The sequence below is a fragment of the Rhamphochromis longiceps genome, linkage group LG1 (genome assembly GCF_057381845.1).
Source record: "Rhamphochromis longiceps isolate RC_006_pf linkage group LG1, R_longiceps_female_GT1.1, whole genome shotgun sequence".
Lineage (NCBI taxonomy): Eukaryota > Metazoa > Chordata > Actinopteri > Cichliformes > Cichlidae > Rhamphochromis > Rhamphochromis longiceps.
In genome coordinates this window covers 12665547-12682784 of record NC_140557.1, presented here as the reverse complement: position 1 = coordinate 12682784, position 17238 = coordinate 12665547, and the positions used below count along the sequence as shown (strand labels likewise).

The 17238-nt window shown below is 37.5% G+C and overlaps 1 protein-coding gene across 3 annotated transcripts; it reads left to right on the top strand.

Moving 5' to 3' along the window:
* Positions 1 to 1658: 1658 nt before the first annotated feature.
* sppl2a (signal peptide peptidase like 2A) lies at positions 1659 to 16912 on the top strand. 3 transcript variants are annotated; one of them, XM_085384439.1, is made up of 17 exons: positions 1660 to 1869; positions 3243 to 3353; positions 3438 to 3620; positions 4960 to 5049; positions 5138 to 5271; positions 5575 to 5729; positions 5851 to 5947; positions 6554 to 6655; positions 6841 to 6922; positions 7175 to 7249; positions 8523 to 8579; positions 10043 to 10090; positions 11101 to 11200; positions 11661 to 11741; positions 13560 to 13720; positions 15709 to 15742; positions 16436 to 16912. In XM_085384439.1, the coding sequence occupies exons 1-17, from the start codon at positions 1816 to 1818 to the stop codon at positions 16474 to 16476; spliced, it is 1605 nt and encodes a 534-aa protein (XP_085240565.1). In that variant the 5' UTR covers positions 1660 to 1815; the 3' UTR covers positions 16477 to 16912. The 3 variants fall into 3 exon arrangements, with proteins under 3 accessions (XP_085240627.1, XP_085240674.1, XP_085240565.1); XM_085384501.1 differs by lacking the exon at positions 10043 to 10090 and having other exon boundaries at positions 1659 to 1869; XM_085384548.1 differs by lacking the exon at positions 15709 to 15742 and having other exon boundaries at positions 1659 to 1869.
* Positions 16913 to 17238: the final 326 nt, after the last annotated feature.

Genomic DNA, 17238 nt, shown 5'->3' with positions numbered 1-17238 from the left:
AAAGGAAAAACTCAATGCATCATGGGAATCCCCGGCAGCCTACGTCTATTGCAGCATAACTAAGGGGGGATTCAGGGTCACCTGGTCCAGCCCTAACTATATGCTTCAGCAAAAAGGAACGTTTTAAGCCTAATCTTGAAAGTAGAGATAGTGTCTGTCTCCCGAATCCAAACTGGAAGCTGGTTCCACAGAAGAGGGGCCTGAAAACTGAAGGCTCTCCCTCCCATTCTACTTTTAAATACTCTAGGAACAACAAGTAAGCCTGCAGTGCGAGAGCGAAGCGCTCTAATAGGGTGATATGGTACTACAAGGTCATTAAGATAAGATGGGGCCTGATTATTCAAGACCTTGTATGTGAGGAGCAGGATTTTGAATTAAATTCTGGATTTAACAGGAAGCCAATGAAGGGAAGCCAAAACAGGAGAAATATGCTCTCTCTTTCTAGTCCCTGTCAGGACTCTTGCTGCAGCATTTTGGATTAGCTGAAGGCTTTTCAGTGAGTTTTTAGGACATCCTGATAATAATGAATTACAGTAGTCCAGCCTGGAAGTAATAAATGCATGAACTAGTTTATCAGCGTCACTCTGAGACAGGATATCTCTAACTTTAGAGATGTTGCGCAAATGGAAGAAAGCAGTCTTACATATTTGTTTAATATGTGCATTGAAGGACATGTCCTGGTCAAAAATGACTCCAAGGTTCCTCACAGCATTACTGGAGGCCAATGTAATGCCATCCAGAGTAAGAATCTGGTTAGATACCATATTTCTAAGATTTTCAGGGCCGAGTACAATAACCTCAGTTTTATCTGAATTAAGAAGCAGAAAGTTAGCGGCCATCCAGGTCTTTATGTCTTTAAGACATTCCTGCAGTTTAACTAATTGGTGTGTGTTACCTGGCTTCGTGGATAGAGCTGCGTGCCGTCTGCATAGCAGTGAAAATGTATGCTATGTCTTCTAATGATGCTGCCTAGGGGAATAATGTAAACAGAAGTGGTCCTAGCACTGAACCCTGGTTCTGTTGATATCTAATAAAACCCAGGAAACAGGTGCTTTGGACATAAATTGACTGCAGTTTTTCTTTGCCTTTGGTTACAGTAAAAACAAAGAGGCAATTTTACAAGAAAACAATTGTCAAATTTACAACCAAAAAAAAAAACATTATTGTGAGCAAATTTTAAAATATGAAAAATGAAAAAAGCCAATTTGCCAGACAAATCTGGAAAAAAAATATGCTAATTTATGTAGAAGAATGCAAGATTACAAGAAAAAATGCCAATTTATGAGAAGAAACAGGACAAATTCATTAAAAAAATTTATAAGTAAAAAAAAAGCTGGGTACAAGGAAAGGGTAATTGCATATTAATAAGAAAACAAAAGCAAATTGATGAGAAACTATGTCACATTTATGAGAAAATATCTGGTAAAAATAGAAGAAGAAAGTTGTCTTTTCTTAACTTTGAAAGAATTAGAGCTCTGTTTTAAACACTGGCCATTATAATTTATCTGCCACTTATTATTTAAGTGAAAGAAACTTAACTTAAACGTCTCCAAAGTTACACGGTGCTAAAATCGTGGTTAGTACGAGGAGTGTGTGTGCGTGTGCCATATGTGTTGTTGTTCTGACGCTTTGGGGTGAAACAGAAACTCGCGGCTCAGCAGGTTTATGTCACAAGCCGATACAGGAAGTCCCCCGGCAACTACTAGCCAGCTAAACCACAGCCATGATGGAACAGCTTATGGGGTAGAAAGTGTCGTCGTGCCGTAAAGAAGTGATTTCATGTTGTCTGGATAGGTAAAAACGAGTGGTAACAAGATGGAAGGAACTGTCGCAGTCGTATTTTTGTCGCTCCTTTGTTTAGCGTCGGAGGTAAGTTGGTGAATGTTGATAACTAGCTGTTGACGGGCCTGATAGCCAAACTTACCGACGAAAAAAACGGTCAGCTGTGACTGTTAACGTTTTGAATAAATGTTGAGCATGTAGTCGGCAGACCGTGTTAGTCTCTATCTCAGGGATTGTGTTTTCTTGTAATACAACCGTTCAAACTGCGGTTAATTGTTAGCTCTCGTGTTCATTTCAGTTAGCCTCAGTGCGCTACGACACGGAAAACTGTTTTACTGCTCTGCTGTTAGGGTAAGGTTGTTTTAAAGAAAGCTGAAGTGAAGATAGATATAACTGTGCTGGCCGTTTTAATCTAATTTTACCGAAACCATGGAACTTGAAGACGGTGATTTTCGCGACGTCACCAACAAGGAAGTGTTTACGTTTGGGTGAGCAGATCACAGCGCGGGTGTTCATGTGGGACTCTATACTAAAGCTGACAAGTGGCATGAAACTTTGAGATATCTAACTTTGAGAGTACAAAATAAAGTTTACGGATTACTGTGACAGCGATAATAAAATAAAGTGATTAATAAGTGGCTGGGCTAAAATCCAAGTCCCCCCTCTTTAAAAAAAAAATGTATAAAACTTTTAAAGGAAAAAAAATCATGAGATCTATACCCCAATGTATGAGCTAAATTTATGAGAAAATAATGTAAAATATATGAGGAAAAAAACTTTCTGATAAATGTCAAATTTATGGGAAAAAGTGGCAGATTTACAAGAAAAGCTGGCAACTTTTCCTTCATTCATGTGTCCTATATAATATTAAAATATTTGTATATCCTAACATACATGGGCTGTTGGGCTGTTGTTGTTGAGATTTGATGGTGATAGTGTTGGAATGTATTTAAATTAACCTAGTTACTTTTAATTAATTATCCTATTTCATTAATAGGATGCTGTAGCATAAACTAACCCAATAAGCATTAGCAGATTTATAGTATCATCTAGTAGGTTGTAGATCTCAACACAGATGATGTAAGCATTGATGGGTTTTGTTTTTGTTTGTTCGGAAATGGAAAAGTGATGAACAAGATCCATTAGCTGGGGGGAAAAAATTGTTGTTCTTAACTCTCCAAATGCATCTGTGTGGGCAAATGCTTGAAGTACTCTTCATAAAAAATAGATTATTGCACTTATGAATAGTTCAGAGCATAATGTGATTTTGATACCATTTTATACCATATTTTGTATTTATTTGTATTTGTCCCTTGGCTCAGTGTGAATGATTTATGACAAGGTACTCAATGAGCCTTAAGTGTGTTGAACATGGATAACATTTTACTGTCAAAGCAGGGCTGGGTTCAGATATTTTCCATATGTAGTGTATCAAAGGGGTACTATTTCTTTCTCAATAGATAAATGGCCAGGAAGCGATCTCGCATATTTCAAATGGAGATACAGAGAGGGAGTTCTGCATTGTTCACAATCACTCTTGGACCCCACTGGCACAGTCACTGAATTCTGCAGTAAGTTTTTCTATTTTACAGCTCTTTTGGTTTTGACACCTTTCCAAACACTGTCTTACTGTAAGTGTTAATGGACTTTTTCAGATGGAGTACCAGTTGGTGAATATGACTTCCTCTCTGCTGTGTGACAGCTCAGGGATCAATGCATCTTCAGTAATGGGCAAGGCTCTGGTGGTGATGAGGGGCAACTGTGATTTCAGCCAGAAGGCCCTTATCGCTCAGGGACTTGGAGCGATGGCTTTGCTCATTGCCAGCAATGAAACGCTGGTAAGATGTTAGCTTGATTAAGCTGATTTGAGATCTTCCTTTAATTTTTTTTTTATGGTTAGTTATTATTTCCTCTTTGCTGCTTTTGGGTGATCAGAGAAGTGCGCTAGACAAAGGCGTGATTCAGGAAATGATACAGATGTGGTGTTTCTGTGGGGATTTCCATCTAAAAATGCTTTATTGCCTTGTGAAATAGTTTGGTGTCATTGTAATTCATTCATCTGTTAACTAGACAATTTGAAATTTTATTGATTAATTTTAAATTATGACATGAATCTGCTTTATGTCTTCACAAACAGATACCTCATATTAGAGTTGCTGTTACAAGGCCGACACCCAAGAGCATACATGTGTTGTTCACTTAAATTTAACTGAAGTCAAATTTTAATAACATTCATTTAATCAGGAGCTCCCAGTGAGATCTAATCCCTTTCACACGCAGGACCTGCCCAAGTTTGCACCCATACAAATTTAAAATATGTAAAAAATGCAGTGTAAAAACAAGAAGAAAAGCCCTGTCTCCTTTACTAAATACCTTATAATGCTTTCATATTTAACAATAGATCCATCCATCCATTCGCTTCCGCTTATCCTTTTCAGGGTCGCGAGGGGCACTGGAGCCTATCCCAGCTGTCATAGGGCGAGAGGCGGGGTATACCCTGGACAGGTCGCCAGTCTGTCGTAGGGCCAACACACAGGGACAGACAACCATTCGCACTCACATTCACTCACACATTCCCACCTATGGGCAATTTGGATTAAACAGTTAACCTATCCCCACAAGCTGCATGTCTTTGAACTGTGGGAGGAAGCCGGAGTAGCCGGAGAGAACCCATGCAAACACGGGGAGAACATGCAAACTCCACACAGAAAGACCCCGGCCTGATGATGGAATTGAACTCAGGACCTTCTTGCTGTGCGGCAACAGTATATTTATGTTTAGATCTTCCTGCAAATGTCCAAGGTGACTAGTAACAGAAGAAGTAAACTGTAAGCTTACCCAGTGTTGCTTTATTGAAAAATATACGCCAGTGTTGCATCCTGTGATCGGTGATCACCAATCCACCAAATCATAAAGAGTGCATTGAGTCTCAAGACCACTAATACACATCTGCCCTGTACTTCTGTCCCTGCACGAACACTTTCACAACAAAAGCAAGCGGTAAAACTGATACTTCTACCACCTCACAAAAAATTAAATTCTATGCAGTTTAATTGATCTAGAGTCAATTTATTTAAAAAAGTCTCATCTCGAAGTGTTTTTTGTTTGTTTTATTGTTGCTCTATTATACTTGAAACATTCCCAAATCACTGATAATATTTATAAAAATGTCTTCAGACAATCCCATCAGCCAACGAGTCGGAGTACGCGAAGGTCAATATTTCTCTCGCTCTCATGAGGTACAAGGATTTCCTGGAAGCTTGGCAGGTCAGAGAACTTTTTCTTTTTAATAAATCCTTTAATATGTCTTGTTTGAATCTGATGACCATTTTTAACTCTTTGCATGCGTCCTCAGGTCTTCGGGAATGAGATGCAGGTGAAGCTGTATGCTCCACCTTCCACAAAGATCGATCCAAGCATTGCAGTCATCCTGCTGATTTCCATTGGCACAGTTGTTTTGGGCGGCTACTGGAGCGGGGCGTGTGAGAGGTGAGATTTTTCAGTATTATACAGCTGTGAGCTGAAAACTCGTGTCTGTAATGATGTCTCATTAAAAATAAACCAAACATAGCAGAAAACACATTGATTTATATATTTTTTTCATATGCAGTCAAAATATCATTAACTGTGTAATGTCAATTGGTGATAATGATGTGAGCAAGTGACATTTAAATGTACTCTTGCTGAGATCATATGTATTGCATTGCTTCACATTTCATTCTGCCTGATGTTGTTTTGTTTCTTCTAATTCAAACACAGTTCAAAGAGGGGTTTTTTGTTTGTGTGTTTCAGGGAACGGTTGAATAGCGGTGCGTCTGGAGGAGGAGGAGGAGAAAGCAAAGCAGACAGTGGAGAGCTTTCACTGTACTCTCCTCTCAAAGTGGTTATCTTTGTTGCCTTGATGTGCGGGATGCTCGTCCTCATGTACTTCTTCTACAAAGTTCTCGGTTAGGGTTTTGTTGTTGTTGTTGTTGTTGTTTTTTTTTTTTTTATCAGTTCCTGGTTGTTTAACAGAGTAATTTTACCTCGAGTTTTGGTGATATGATCTATTTATTTATTTTTCTCCAGTTTACGTCATTATTGTTATCTTCTGCCTGGCATCTGCCTCTGCGCTCTATAGCTGTTTTGATGCAGTGATGGACAAAATCGGTTGCGGCACTTTAAGGTATGAGCCTCAGACTTTGGAACCACATTAAATATACACCACATCATTGTAGTTACAACATTAAATAGATATCAGACCTTTAGAGAGAGTTTTTACTATTGACTAGTTCCTGGCGACTAATTTTGAGTGAGATATTATTTTGTTTGTATTGAAAAACCTGGGGAAATTACTGCGTTAAAGTGACGAAAAGATAAAAATTAACGTATAGCAAATTGGTTGAATGTACGGTAGGTCAGTAAAATGAGGAGCTTAGCCATGTAAAAGTTAAAAATGAATTGTGAATTTCTCCAGAAGTCACAGAGGGGGGATGCTGTCGTTGAGTGAGTGGTTCACACAAATGGTGAGGTAAAATAATCTAGGCAGAAGGGGGAAATTAAGTACTGCAAGATCCAAGTGATTCATGGATAGTAAAGGTCTGATTTTTGATGTGTTACTAACATTTAAAAAACTTTTTTTTTTCTGTTTTTATATTAAAAAGACCAGTGGTTTAAAGCTTGAAAAGCTTCAAACAAACATCAGCGTCTCGGTGAATGTGTGCAAGAATTTTACTTGTTTTGTTTTTGTTTCTTTGTTTCTACCTAAATGTGGCTCTGTGTCTTTTTCCAGGTTCTCTGTCCGGAATTGGAACTTTTCAGTGAGGTCTCTCTTGTTGGCTGCTGTGTGCATTAGCATTTCTGTGGTCTGGGGAGTGTACAGAAATGAAGACAGGTACACATTCACAGTCCTGTCAGTTTTCAGACATGGTTACACCACTGTGGTGGTGAATTTCTACAACACTGTAGGTTAAAATTACCCAGAAAATTGTAACAATGTTTATGAGACAGTTTATCCTGAAATAGCTACATTTAAAGTAATGAAAACCCTAAAGTCAAAGAGGTCTTTATGTCTTGCAGATGGATCTGGATTCTGCAGGACCTCCTTGGCATTGCTTTCTGCCTCAACTTCATGAAGACAATTTCACTGTCCAATTTCAAGGTATTTTTTCTTGTACAATGAATACTTGCACTGTAGTTGTTCTATTTATACAAATATATATTTGTTCATATTTATCAACACTTCCTGTAAGAATGTCAGGCAGTGCTCCATTCCTAAGAATTTTTGTTTTTTTCCCGTCTTTGATATTTGATTAAAAATGTTATCACACTCACAAAGCTTCTAGCAGATTTCCTCACATGGAGTTTTGAGCCATGTAGTTGGTGATAATTTTTTCTTTCCAATTTCTCGAAGATCTGTGTGATTCTTCTGAGCCTCCTGCTTGTATATGATGTCTTCTTTGTTTTCATCACTCCTTTCTTCACTAAGGTATGTTTATCTTTATTTTTGTTTTTTATCTGTATCTTGTTGCTAAAGCAGTAATGTTGTTATTGATTTTTTTTAAAAATGAAGTTTTTGCTATTTCTCTGCATTTGCTGCTCTTATTGCCTCAAGGTCTGACACATTTGAGAATCCACTCATCAAATATTAGTTATACACTGAATTAGTTATTATTTTTTAATATGAAGTGAACCCTGCACACAAATTGATATGTACACCTTGGATGTTTTTGTCTATTAGCAAGTTTGTGCACAAACTACAAAAATATCACCCTAATTTAATAAAAATTAATGTAGATGTGTGGCATGGAAAAGGGAATAATACTTTCTTATAGTTGAACCTTTATTTAACCAGGAGCGTATAAGCTGAGAAAGCCAAAAGTAAGTTTACTAATAAAACAAACAAGAAATTCCACAAAATAAGTTTATACATATAAAAAAAGTCAGATGCAGAAACATCTAAAAACGTCAGAGCTAAAACATTTAAAACTTCAGAATAGAGTCGTCTCAGGCAAAGAAGTAGCCATAAGGTTTATATATAACATTGGCAGCCATAAGAACAATTAAAAATGACTTGAATTTATTTAGTTTGACTACCTCTGTGAAATTCTGTTGTGGATCTGATCTGAGGCAGAAGGAATTTCAGCTGTACTGAATTGAGGCAAAGTCTAGTTGTACTAGTTAGATCACTGGATGCCATGCCTGGATATAGATAAGTGAATCTTTACGGTTCAGGAATGCTTGAGCACAGTAGTGTGAGTGGTCCACAGGCCTGAGCATAGATTTTCACTTTTTCGTCAATGACAAACTGATGCTCTGCAGGAGTGCTTTTCAACAGCAACAGTCTACGAAAGAGGGTGAGCGAAACAAACTGAAGTTTACTCCGGTTTATATGAGCACAAGCCATAAGGGGAGTGGGGATGTATAACAGTCGTGCTCAGGCGAGGCAACTATGTCTAGTGTGAGTACACTCTGTCTAAATTTTGGTTTAGATCTAGATCTTAACTCTGAAACTTCTGTCGGTGCTGTGCTTTTTGGAAATCGAATTTCCCAGAGGAACCCACCCGAGGGATTAATAAAGTTCTATCTAATCTAATCTAATCTAATCTAAGATCGCTTAGACAACATGAGATGAGGCATTAGCTTTTGCACTCTCTGAGGGCCTTTCTGAGGATATTTTGCTCTGGTGTTTTAGTATGATGTTATTTCATTTTCATTAAGTAATTTGATATGAATGCTTGGCATCTCCCCCTTTGCCACAGAATGGAGTAAGCATCATGGTGCAGGTTGCCCTGGGCCCAGATGCATCTGGAGAGAAGGTAAGCTTCCTGCATTGTTTCCCATCTTGAAGGGGAACTCCACCAAACTGTTTTTAGGGCTATTGTTAATTTGGGAAAAAAACCCAATTTTTTTCTTCACAGCTGGCTTTATCCATATCCAAGTCTGACTGTACTGATGTGAATGCAAAATCTCTTTCACATTATGAGAGAATTTCTTCAAACGTGCGCCATAAAGACTAGAAGGTCACTTAGAATTTTATTTTTTTTATATTTCCCATCCATGGAGCCAGACTTGTCTTTTAAACTGGTCTTGAGCAAAAATTCTCCAGGGTTTCTAAAGGTCTGCCAAAGTTTTTCTTTGGCCATTGGCTGATTTTTCACTCGTTTTCAGGGGAATGTTTATTAGGTTACTTAACACTGACCGATGAATAATTCAAAGCTAAAAAAAGATGAACCTCTGTGTCTACGCTTAACAGACAGCTTAGAAAAAAGGCTGTTGGAAATAAAGTTATTAGCTAAAAACCATATCTTAGCATGGTGTGCAGAGCGTCCTTAAAAAAATTAAGGAAGCTGAACAAGTAGAGAAGAAAAGAAGAAGTAACAGACTAAAAATATCTACCCTCATCAGATACAGTAACTGTCTAGAAGCAATTCTTAAGAAACAGGAGAAAATGAGACGAAGCTGAGGTATACCAAATTCACAAGTGCTGGACTGAAAATCAGTGGCAACAGGTCCCATTGGGTGTTAAATCCAAATGATCAAAATGTACAAAGGAGGTCAGGAGGGAGGGACAATAGTGAATGTCTGCAGCCATCTGTAAAAGGCAACAGAGTTTCTGTCAGAGTTTGGGGCTGGAGCAGCTTCATATTTCAGCACGAGAATGATCCCAGCAAACACACTTCCAACACAGTAAAAGCACACCTGGATAGAAAAAACACACAGTGGAACACTATTAGTCATCGATTGGTGTCCCCAGAGCCCAGACCTCAAAATTATTGAGGTAATGTGGGATCATCTTAACAGAGAACAAAAGAAAAGGCAGCCAATACCCAAAGAAAAGCTTTTTGTCTTGTTCAAGAAGCCTAAGAGTCCTGGTTCAACCATCATGGAATCACTTCAACCATATTTTTTCATTTTCCTAGCAAAATATAAAAACATGAGGGCTAACTCAAGACTTTTCACACTATTGTATACATAAAAATTCACAGCCTAATTAAGGCAACATTTTATGTCTAATGGACAAACTAATCTGCATTGTAACTCTTCTTTTAATACTCAGATTCACTTGTATAAATTTGGGTTCAGGAAGTGGGTTAAAAAAAAAAAAATCACTCTTTACCAGAGTCACAAACGGAGCACTATAAGATGGGCTTGGTGGAACTCCCTTACACGTTTGTTATGGCTTCATTAACAACCCAGCTGACATGGACTGCTTGTTGTAGATGCCCTGAGGGGAACAATAGACTAACTGTGCACTGGGGTTGGGCGGGTTCTGTCTTAGACACAAGGTGTGGAGATCCCCGCTGAACCCCAGCCTCCCTCTGAGAAAGTAAGGCTTGACTTGTTACCCATCCACTACTTTTTCCTTTTTTGTTTGGTTTTGTTTTTGTTGTAATGATAGCTGAGGTGGGTAGGGAGGTACGGTGGCGGTTGATGTTTTAGTCTGTGAAAGAACTAATTTTACGTTTTGATTGGGTAAATGTGTACATATGTTAAAATGTGTACATATATACATATGTTAAAATGATAAAAGGTTTATATACGTGTATCAATATGCATGTCTGTCATGCATGTCCAGAAGGTGGTTAAGAAGAAACTAATATGATTAAAAATATCTTTTTGGCACGAGAAAGATGTGGGTTTTTTTGTTTGTTTGCAGCAAGTAATGTTGTGAGCTAGTTATGTGCACACGCATGTTTTTGTTACAGGATATTAATAAAAAAGGTGCACGGTGATGGGTGCTTATAAGTTACCACATTTTCCAGCAATATTGCTTAAGAAAGATTAGAGCAGCAGTTTTACAGCTCATTAATTAATCAGGAATGCATTATTTTCATACTCCTTGAGACAAATTGTTTTGTATTCTTATTGATTTGTGTAAAAATTGCCTACACACATGGTGACTAGCTTTTTTTTTTCTTTGGTTTTCATTTTTTATTTTACTAAATTCCTGAGTGGGTTTGCTTGTTCTCGATCTTATTGTGGAAAAAATAAAAGTGGGAGGTAAGATTTAAGAAGTTCAGTTCAGGTATTACAAAAACACAATACAGACAACAATAAATGATAGCAGTCCTTTTGTTTAGAGCTTCGTTCTTTATGTCTACGCAGACCGGATGGATTCTGAAATATGGAAATGAAAGATTTAGCTGGAAATGTCTGTGTATCAGAAAATATGCAAAGTAATCTACAGCAGTGTAGAAAAGTGTACCTGCTATAGGTTGGATTCAAGTAAAGCTAAGGGACGGCCGTCAGATTAGGTGGAACACAAAGACACTGAACAAGATTTCTGCTGTTGGCCTTTTTGTCATTTTTAGCATCTGTAATGCTTCATTTTCTCAGCTTCCTGTGGTGATGCGTGTCCCGCGTCTCTTAGCTTGGGCTCAGAACCTGTGTATGATGCAGTTCTCCATCCTGGGTTACGGCGACATCATTGTCCCAGGTAAGGATATAGACGCTCTCGCGGTTCACCTTTACACCACTGCTTATATGTGTGAGCATTTCTGTGTACAAACATTAGTTAGACATATGAAGCAATTCTTAACAATGTGTTAGATTTAGTTTTTAATACAAATAAAGGTTGTTGTTTTTTTGTTTTTAAAAATATCTAGTCTGTTTCTTTGATTCAAAAACACAAAGAACAAAATAGGAAAACTAATTTAAAATTGCAACTTGATAGCAAAATGTTAGGGTGCTTACTCAATAAATGCAGAGTCCGTGGTTTGAGTTTAGCTAGACTCTTCTATAGATTTCATATGTCTTCGGTTAGTCTCTTTACATCATTAACTGTAAATAGTGGGGGAAATGAATGAGTCACTAACCCATACATACAGGATTTCATACTGGATGATGTATGTGTAATGATGAGTGGCTCTCACCCTGCATTGTTGTTGGACCCACAGGTCTTTTGGTTGCCTACTGCAGCAGGTTTGATGTTTGGATCAAGAGCAAGAGGAAAGTCTACTTCGTCAGTTGCTGCATAGGTATCACACATCTGTTATCATTTTGTTGGGTCTGTCATTAATTTTCATGGATTTAAAAAAACAAACACACACACACAATGTCTTGTGTGTAAAGTCATTGAATTTTGTGAAAAGGGGGAAAATATTCAGATCGGGGTTTGATTTTTGCCAAACCCCGATCTGTTTGAGTGAATTGCTGGTTTAAATGTACACTATTTCTTTTCTTTTCTTATTTTCTTATCATATTGCATGTGATCAGTCATTTGTATTGACTGCCAGGACTGAACTCACGTTCTTCATATTGAACTTCATGCAATGTCACGCAAACGCTTATGAGCTCTTTTTAGTTTTATTACTCATAAAATGCGGTCTGATCTTCATCTGTGTCAACATGACTTAACTGATAACACGAGAACATTTGTACATTTCATGTCTTTATTACACAAACTGAGAAATCATTCACAGTGCAGGCTGGAAAAGGCAAGTGAACTCTCGACTTACATGACTTGTAGAACCTCTTTCAGTCACAACGGTCTCCATTAGAAATTCTCAGAATTGCAAAATGTTTTTTTTTTCCTGGATTTTTAATGCTGTGTTGTACCAATGCAAACACACTCCCTCATTCACTTGGTCTCTGTTATCTCTTTGTTATACATACATATAAGCGCACAAAGCAAAAAATAATATTGCATAGCAGTAATCTATAATATTTAATAGCACGATAATGGGACTGTGTGAATGCATATTTCCAACATTTAAGTGGTAATGTTTTTTCAATAATGTTTACAAAAAGCCCAGACTCACCCAATACCACTGCATCTTACTGACCTTGTTCTCAACAGAGTCAGTGACAACCTTGCTCAAATCCAAAGTCCTGTTGGTATACTCATCATGTTCTTCTCTCTACTTCCTCTTTAAAATTGGCATACCAAACATAATTTATTGTGTCGCTGCACTGACGAAGTATTTTATAAGAACACTTGCAAACAGACCGTGATGTTCCTTTCACCGTGTTCTGCAGCTTGGATGACATTTATGTGTTGGTGTGCAATGCCTTATACCTCCAAACAAGATTTATTTATTTATTTTTTTAAGCTTAAAGTGGTTCAATAGTTGGCCACAGAGCATTGTCTAAAAGTGGACTTTTGCAATCTTCATCCCACAGTCTGAAGATATGATTTTAGGCGAATGATGATCCTAAATTGGTCGTGGTGTGAATTTGAGCATGAGCCCCACAGCAAACTGACTATCTGTCGGGTCTCCAGCCCTCCAGCCCCTGAACTGGATAAGTGGAATAGAAGGCCTTTAGAAATACTTTACAGGCTTTTCCAGCTCATTACATCTCTGTAATTTATCTTTTGAACATTGTTGACATTGAAGTATAATTCAAACCGAGTAATCTCTCGAGGATAACTTTATTTAAAAAAAAAAAAAAATTACAACCCTTACTTCAAATGTCATCTTCTTAATTGGAGCACATGAGTCAAAGACAAGTCGTTAGCACAACTTTTTCCAGCTTGAACTGTTGATAACTACCTAGTTTTACTATTGAATACATGAATATAGCTTTTATGCATCATTTTGTTTGTTACCATTTTTATGACCTGCAAGTTCAATTCTCTGTACTTTCAAAGGGTTCACTTGTATTTAGCTGCAGTTTTACTTTTTAGTCTTTGAGGTTTATTAGCTGATGTAGTAATAAAGTTTTATTTACAAGTGCACTGAATTAGCTTTTTACTGAGTCTCTTTTCACACTTGTCAACTGAAAGGCTGCCATATAAAGCCAGGTGTAAGCTTTAAGTTTACCATATCTCTTTCCTTCTTCATATTTCTTTTTAGCCTATTTCCTGGGAATGATACTGACATTCATCGTGATGTTGCTGTCAGGAATGGGACAGCCTGCTCTGCTTTACTTAGTGCCCTTCACTGTGATAACTTCTGCTGTGGTGGCAGGCTGCAGGGGGGAGATGAAGCAGTTCTGGGCTGGAACCACATACCAGGTGAGAGGAGGAGAGGGAGAATTGTATTGGTGTTTTTCTATTATTCCAAAAAATGTCATTCCTCTTGTAGCTGTCATATTTGACTGTCAATACCGGTTCATTAAAGAAAAAAATCTGTCAACAGTTTGCTCTTTTTAAATCCAGAGGACGGAATAAGAAGTGTAGTCACAGACTACGTGATTATTAATAATTTACCTTACTAATATGGAAATCCTGACATGCTTTAGTTGTAGGCTGTCTTTGTTTACCATAATGAAATGACAATCCGTTAAAAAAGGAGGAAAAGGGAAAGATCACTTGTTAGTTTTCCTATGTGTTCCTGTGTTAGCTGGAGTTCTTGGAAGAAAACTTGACTGTTTGCTTGCTGGATTCTTGCAGAGCGAGTTTTTCTTGACTGGTAGCTGTTTTAAAACAAACAGAAAAATCTTGTTTGCTGTCAGCTGGAGTTCCATAGCATGCATCATTTCTAATATGCCTGTCAGCGGTTCATATACAAGTCAGCTGTGAAAAAAAACTGGTCTCACCTGACACAGCAGGCTGTTCAAAAAAAGTGCTTATATTATATTGAATTGCATGCTGGCCTCAAAGAATGCTGTTTATTCCAGGCTATTTTCCCTGTTGTCTAACTGTTTCCTGACCTTAAAAATATGTGACCCCCGTTGTGACTGAGAATGGTTTTAACTGGAACGGCTGCTGGCTTAAATGATGGTAAATGTGAAAACAATGATGATTATCTTTGCATGGATTTCTGTAAACTCTGACCTAATATACAATCCAAAAAACATGCATATTAGGTTAAATCTAAGTTGGGCATATTTGTAGATATGAGTGTAAATGTTTGTCTGTCCTTATGTTTTAGCCCTGTGATAGAACTCTCCAAGCTGTTCCCCGTCCCTCACCATGAACAGGCTCCAACCATTTGGTGACCCTGAATTGGAAAAGCAACTAGAAAATGGACATGATGTCTATAAATTCTGTTTTCCAGACATGACACGTGGAAATTTGCGGAATACTGTAGCAGTGTTATTCAGCTACCTCTCCTGTTAATCTCAGTGATATTAGACTAGATAAACATGTCCAGCAGTTCTGATCCAACTTTAAGGTTCATTCTGACTAAAATCTGTAACAGCTGGAGATGGTGTACCAAGCAAAAAGTATTTACAATATACTGAGAAATACATAATAAACAGAGAATTAAAAAGAATGACAGTAGAATCAAAATTAATGAAATGTTGGAGAGCAAGAATAAATTAAGCCTGCTTTTGAAGGAACAGAAGAAATACACCAGTTAAACTGGAAAGGATAATGAAACCAAGTGTGTTTTTAGTTGAGATTTGAGTACTTAATGAGGTTGACTCCTTGGTCTTAAATGGATCGTTTTTACAGTGAAAACCAGTCTCCTTCTTTGAACTATTAAAAGCTGTTGATCAACTGACCCAAGCATATGGCATGGCGCATAAAATGATAACAAATCTGATAGATAAGCCGATTGTAGCTTATCTAAGCTGATTGTTGCTTATAAGATGATTGTTGCTTGTGATAGACGGGACCATGCAATCACTAAATATAGAAGCAACTCAGCAGGGTTCAAGGATGTTAGGAAATGGTTTTATCGTTTGTTTAATGTTTGAGCTTGTTAAATCAAAAGAATAAAACCAAGCATCTAAACTATACCTTTAGTTCTGAGATTGCCTTTATGATACAAAGACAGCCATCAGTCAAAACTATAACTTGAAATTTATTTCTCACACGAGAGAGGCTTATTATGTTTGAAAGGTTTAGGGAAATCCATGCAGCCAATATGAAAATATCTGTGGTTCTCACATTTGCCATCCAGACATTCAAAGTCATCACAAAACATTAAACTTGTAACACTCTGGCAAGGCTGGGTGAATGTGTGGGCGTGTGTGTGTACGTATGTCCATGAGAGTGAGACACGCACAAACTGTAAAAGAGAGACAATTCTGACCTGGCTTCATTTTCACCAGGTCTTGGACTCATCCAGGGAACCTTTGCTGCCAGGTGTGCTTCCCTCCAAACCCCAGACCTCTCCCCTGCAATGCTCCTGTCATTAATGTCACTTACTGCAGTGCCTTATTGTCTCTTATCAGCTTCTTTATCACCCTTTGTTTTGACATTTTAACTCCTGATTTCCAGGGTCAGTTTGATATTTAAAGACAAACTACATATTAACTCTTTTAAAATTCAAATACATTTTAGGACAGAAGTTTGAGTGTGAAATAATACACCATTTTAGCCATTAGGTGTCTCCAGTTGACTGAAAATAATCTTTGATGTGTCTAAAGTGACTCCCAGTGATATGATAAAGTGGACTTGTCTAAAAGCTGTGGCCCTGGAATGACATTAACTTATTTCCTTTTTTTTTTTAGTTTTTTGTTTGTTTTTGTCCTTTTTTGTTTCCTTTTCCACTCTCTGCTCATTCCAGCTTTTTTTCAATGGACAGGATTTAATAACTGCCTCATCCTTCATGCAGTTCCCAATGTGTTCATGTTGCCCTTTGCATGATTCTGCTTGCAGTTGACGTGGGAGAGCTGTGGCATGAATTTTTGAATGCATTATCTCTGTTGTTTGTTATTAGTAGAACAAATCATATATGCAGCTTGCATTATAAATTCAAATGCTGCCTATGAGTCTGCCTTTCTTACTAAACTAAAAGATTAAAGTAAACATTAACATGTCTTTCCTTTTCTTTAGAGAAAAGAACTGACCGATCCGTAGACGGCGAAAGATGCTGACTTACAGTGTTGAATATGGACTCTCTTCTTTGTCTTTTTTAAAATCTCAATTTAATTTTACATTTGCAAAGCAAGGGAACACATGTTATTGATCAAATGATCCTTCAAGCAGTACATTTTGATTGATGTGAAAGGTAAATGAATGCTGTGTAGATGCAACTGAGATATTAAAGTGATTAAAAACACATGCTTAGCGCCTGAAAGTTCTGTCAGGTTCACTTTGAGAAAAACATAATGACAACTTTGCCTTGGTGATGATTGAGAATAAGAACGCACTTTATAATATTCAGCTTGGCAGTTGTTACATCATTGGGAATGGGTTTGGGCTTTAAATTACTTGTAGCTATTTTGATAACTAGGGTTTGTGTGTAACCTGTTTGTAAGATGTGATTTCTTTCGTTGCCTTATATTAAATAAAAAAACGAATTGTATTTCATGTTCTTGTCTGTAGCTTTCTGATTTTTAATTTGTGACTTTTAAGTGAACAAAGTCTTCCTATAGGTGAAGTGCACAACAACCCCAGTTCTGTGTGTGCGTTTGTGTGTGTTAAATTCTTTAACAAGAATTTTAGCATATTCTTGTTAAAATGTAAGTTGCTGTTGTGGGGGAAAAAACATAAGCCAGTATATATTTCACAGGTTTTTCCCACCTTTAATATGACCTATAACCTGTACATTTCACACAGTGCTTGGGTTGTTGTTCTGAAAGGTAAAATTGCTCTTCCACGTCAGATTTTTAGCAAACGCCAGATGATTAGAGACA

Coding starts and splice junctions, on each gene's coding strand:
- sppl2a (XM_085384439.1), top strand. CDS start 1,816: ATGGAAGGAACTGTCGCAGTCGTATTTTTGTCGCTCCTTTGTTTAGCG. Junction 6,656..6,840: donor GTGTACAGAAATGAAGACAG/GTACACATTCAC, acceptor TATGTCTTGCAG/ATGGATCTGGATTCTGCAGG. Junction 11,742..13,559: donor CTTCGTCAGTTGCTGCATAG/GTATCACACATC, acceptor ATTTCTTTTTAG/CCTATTTCCTGGGAATGATA.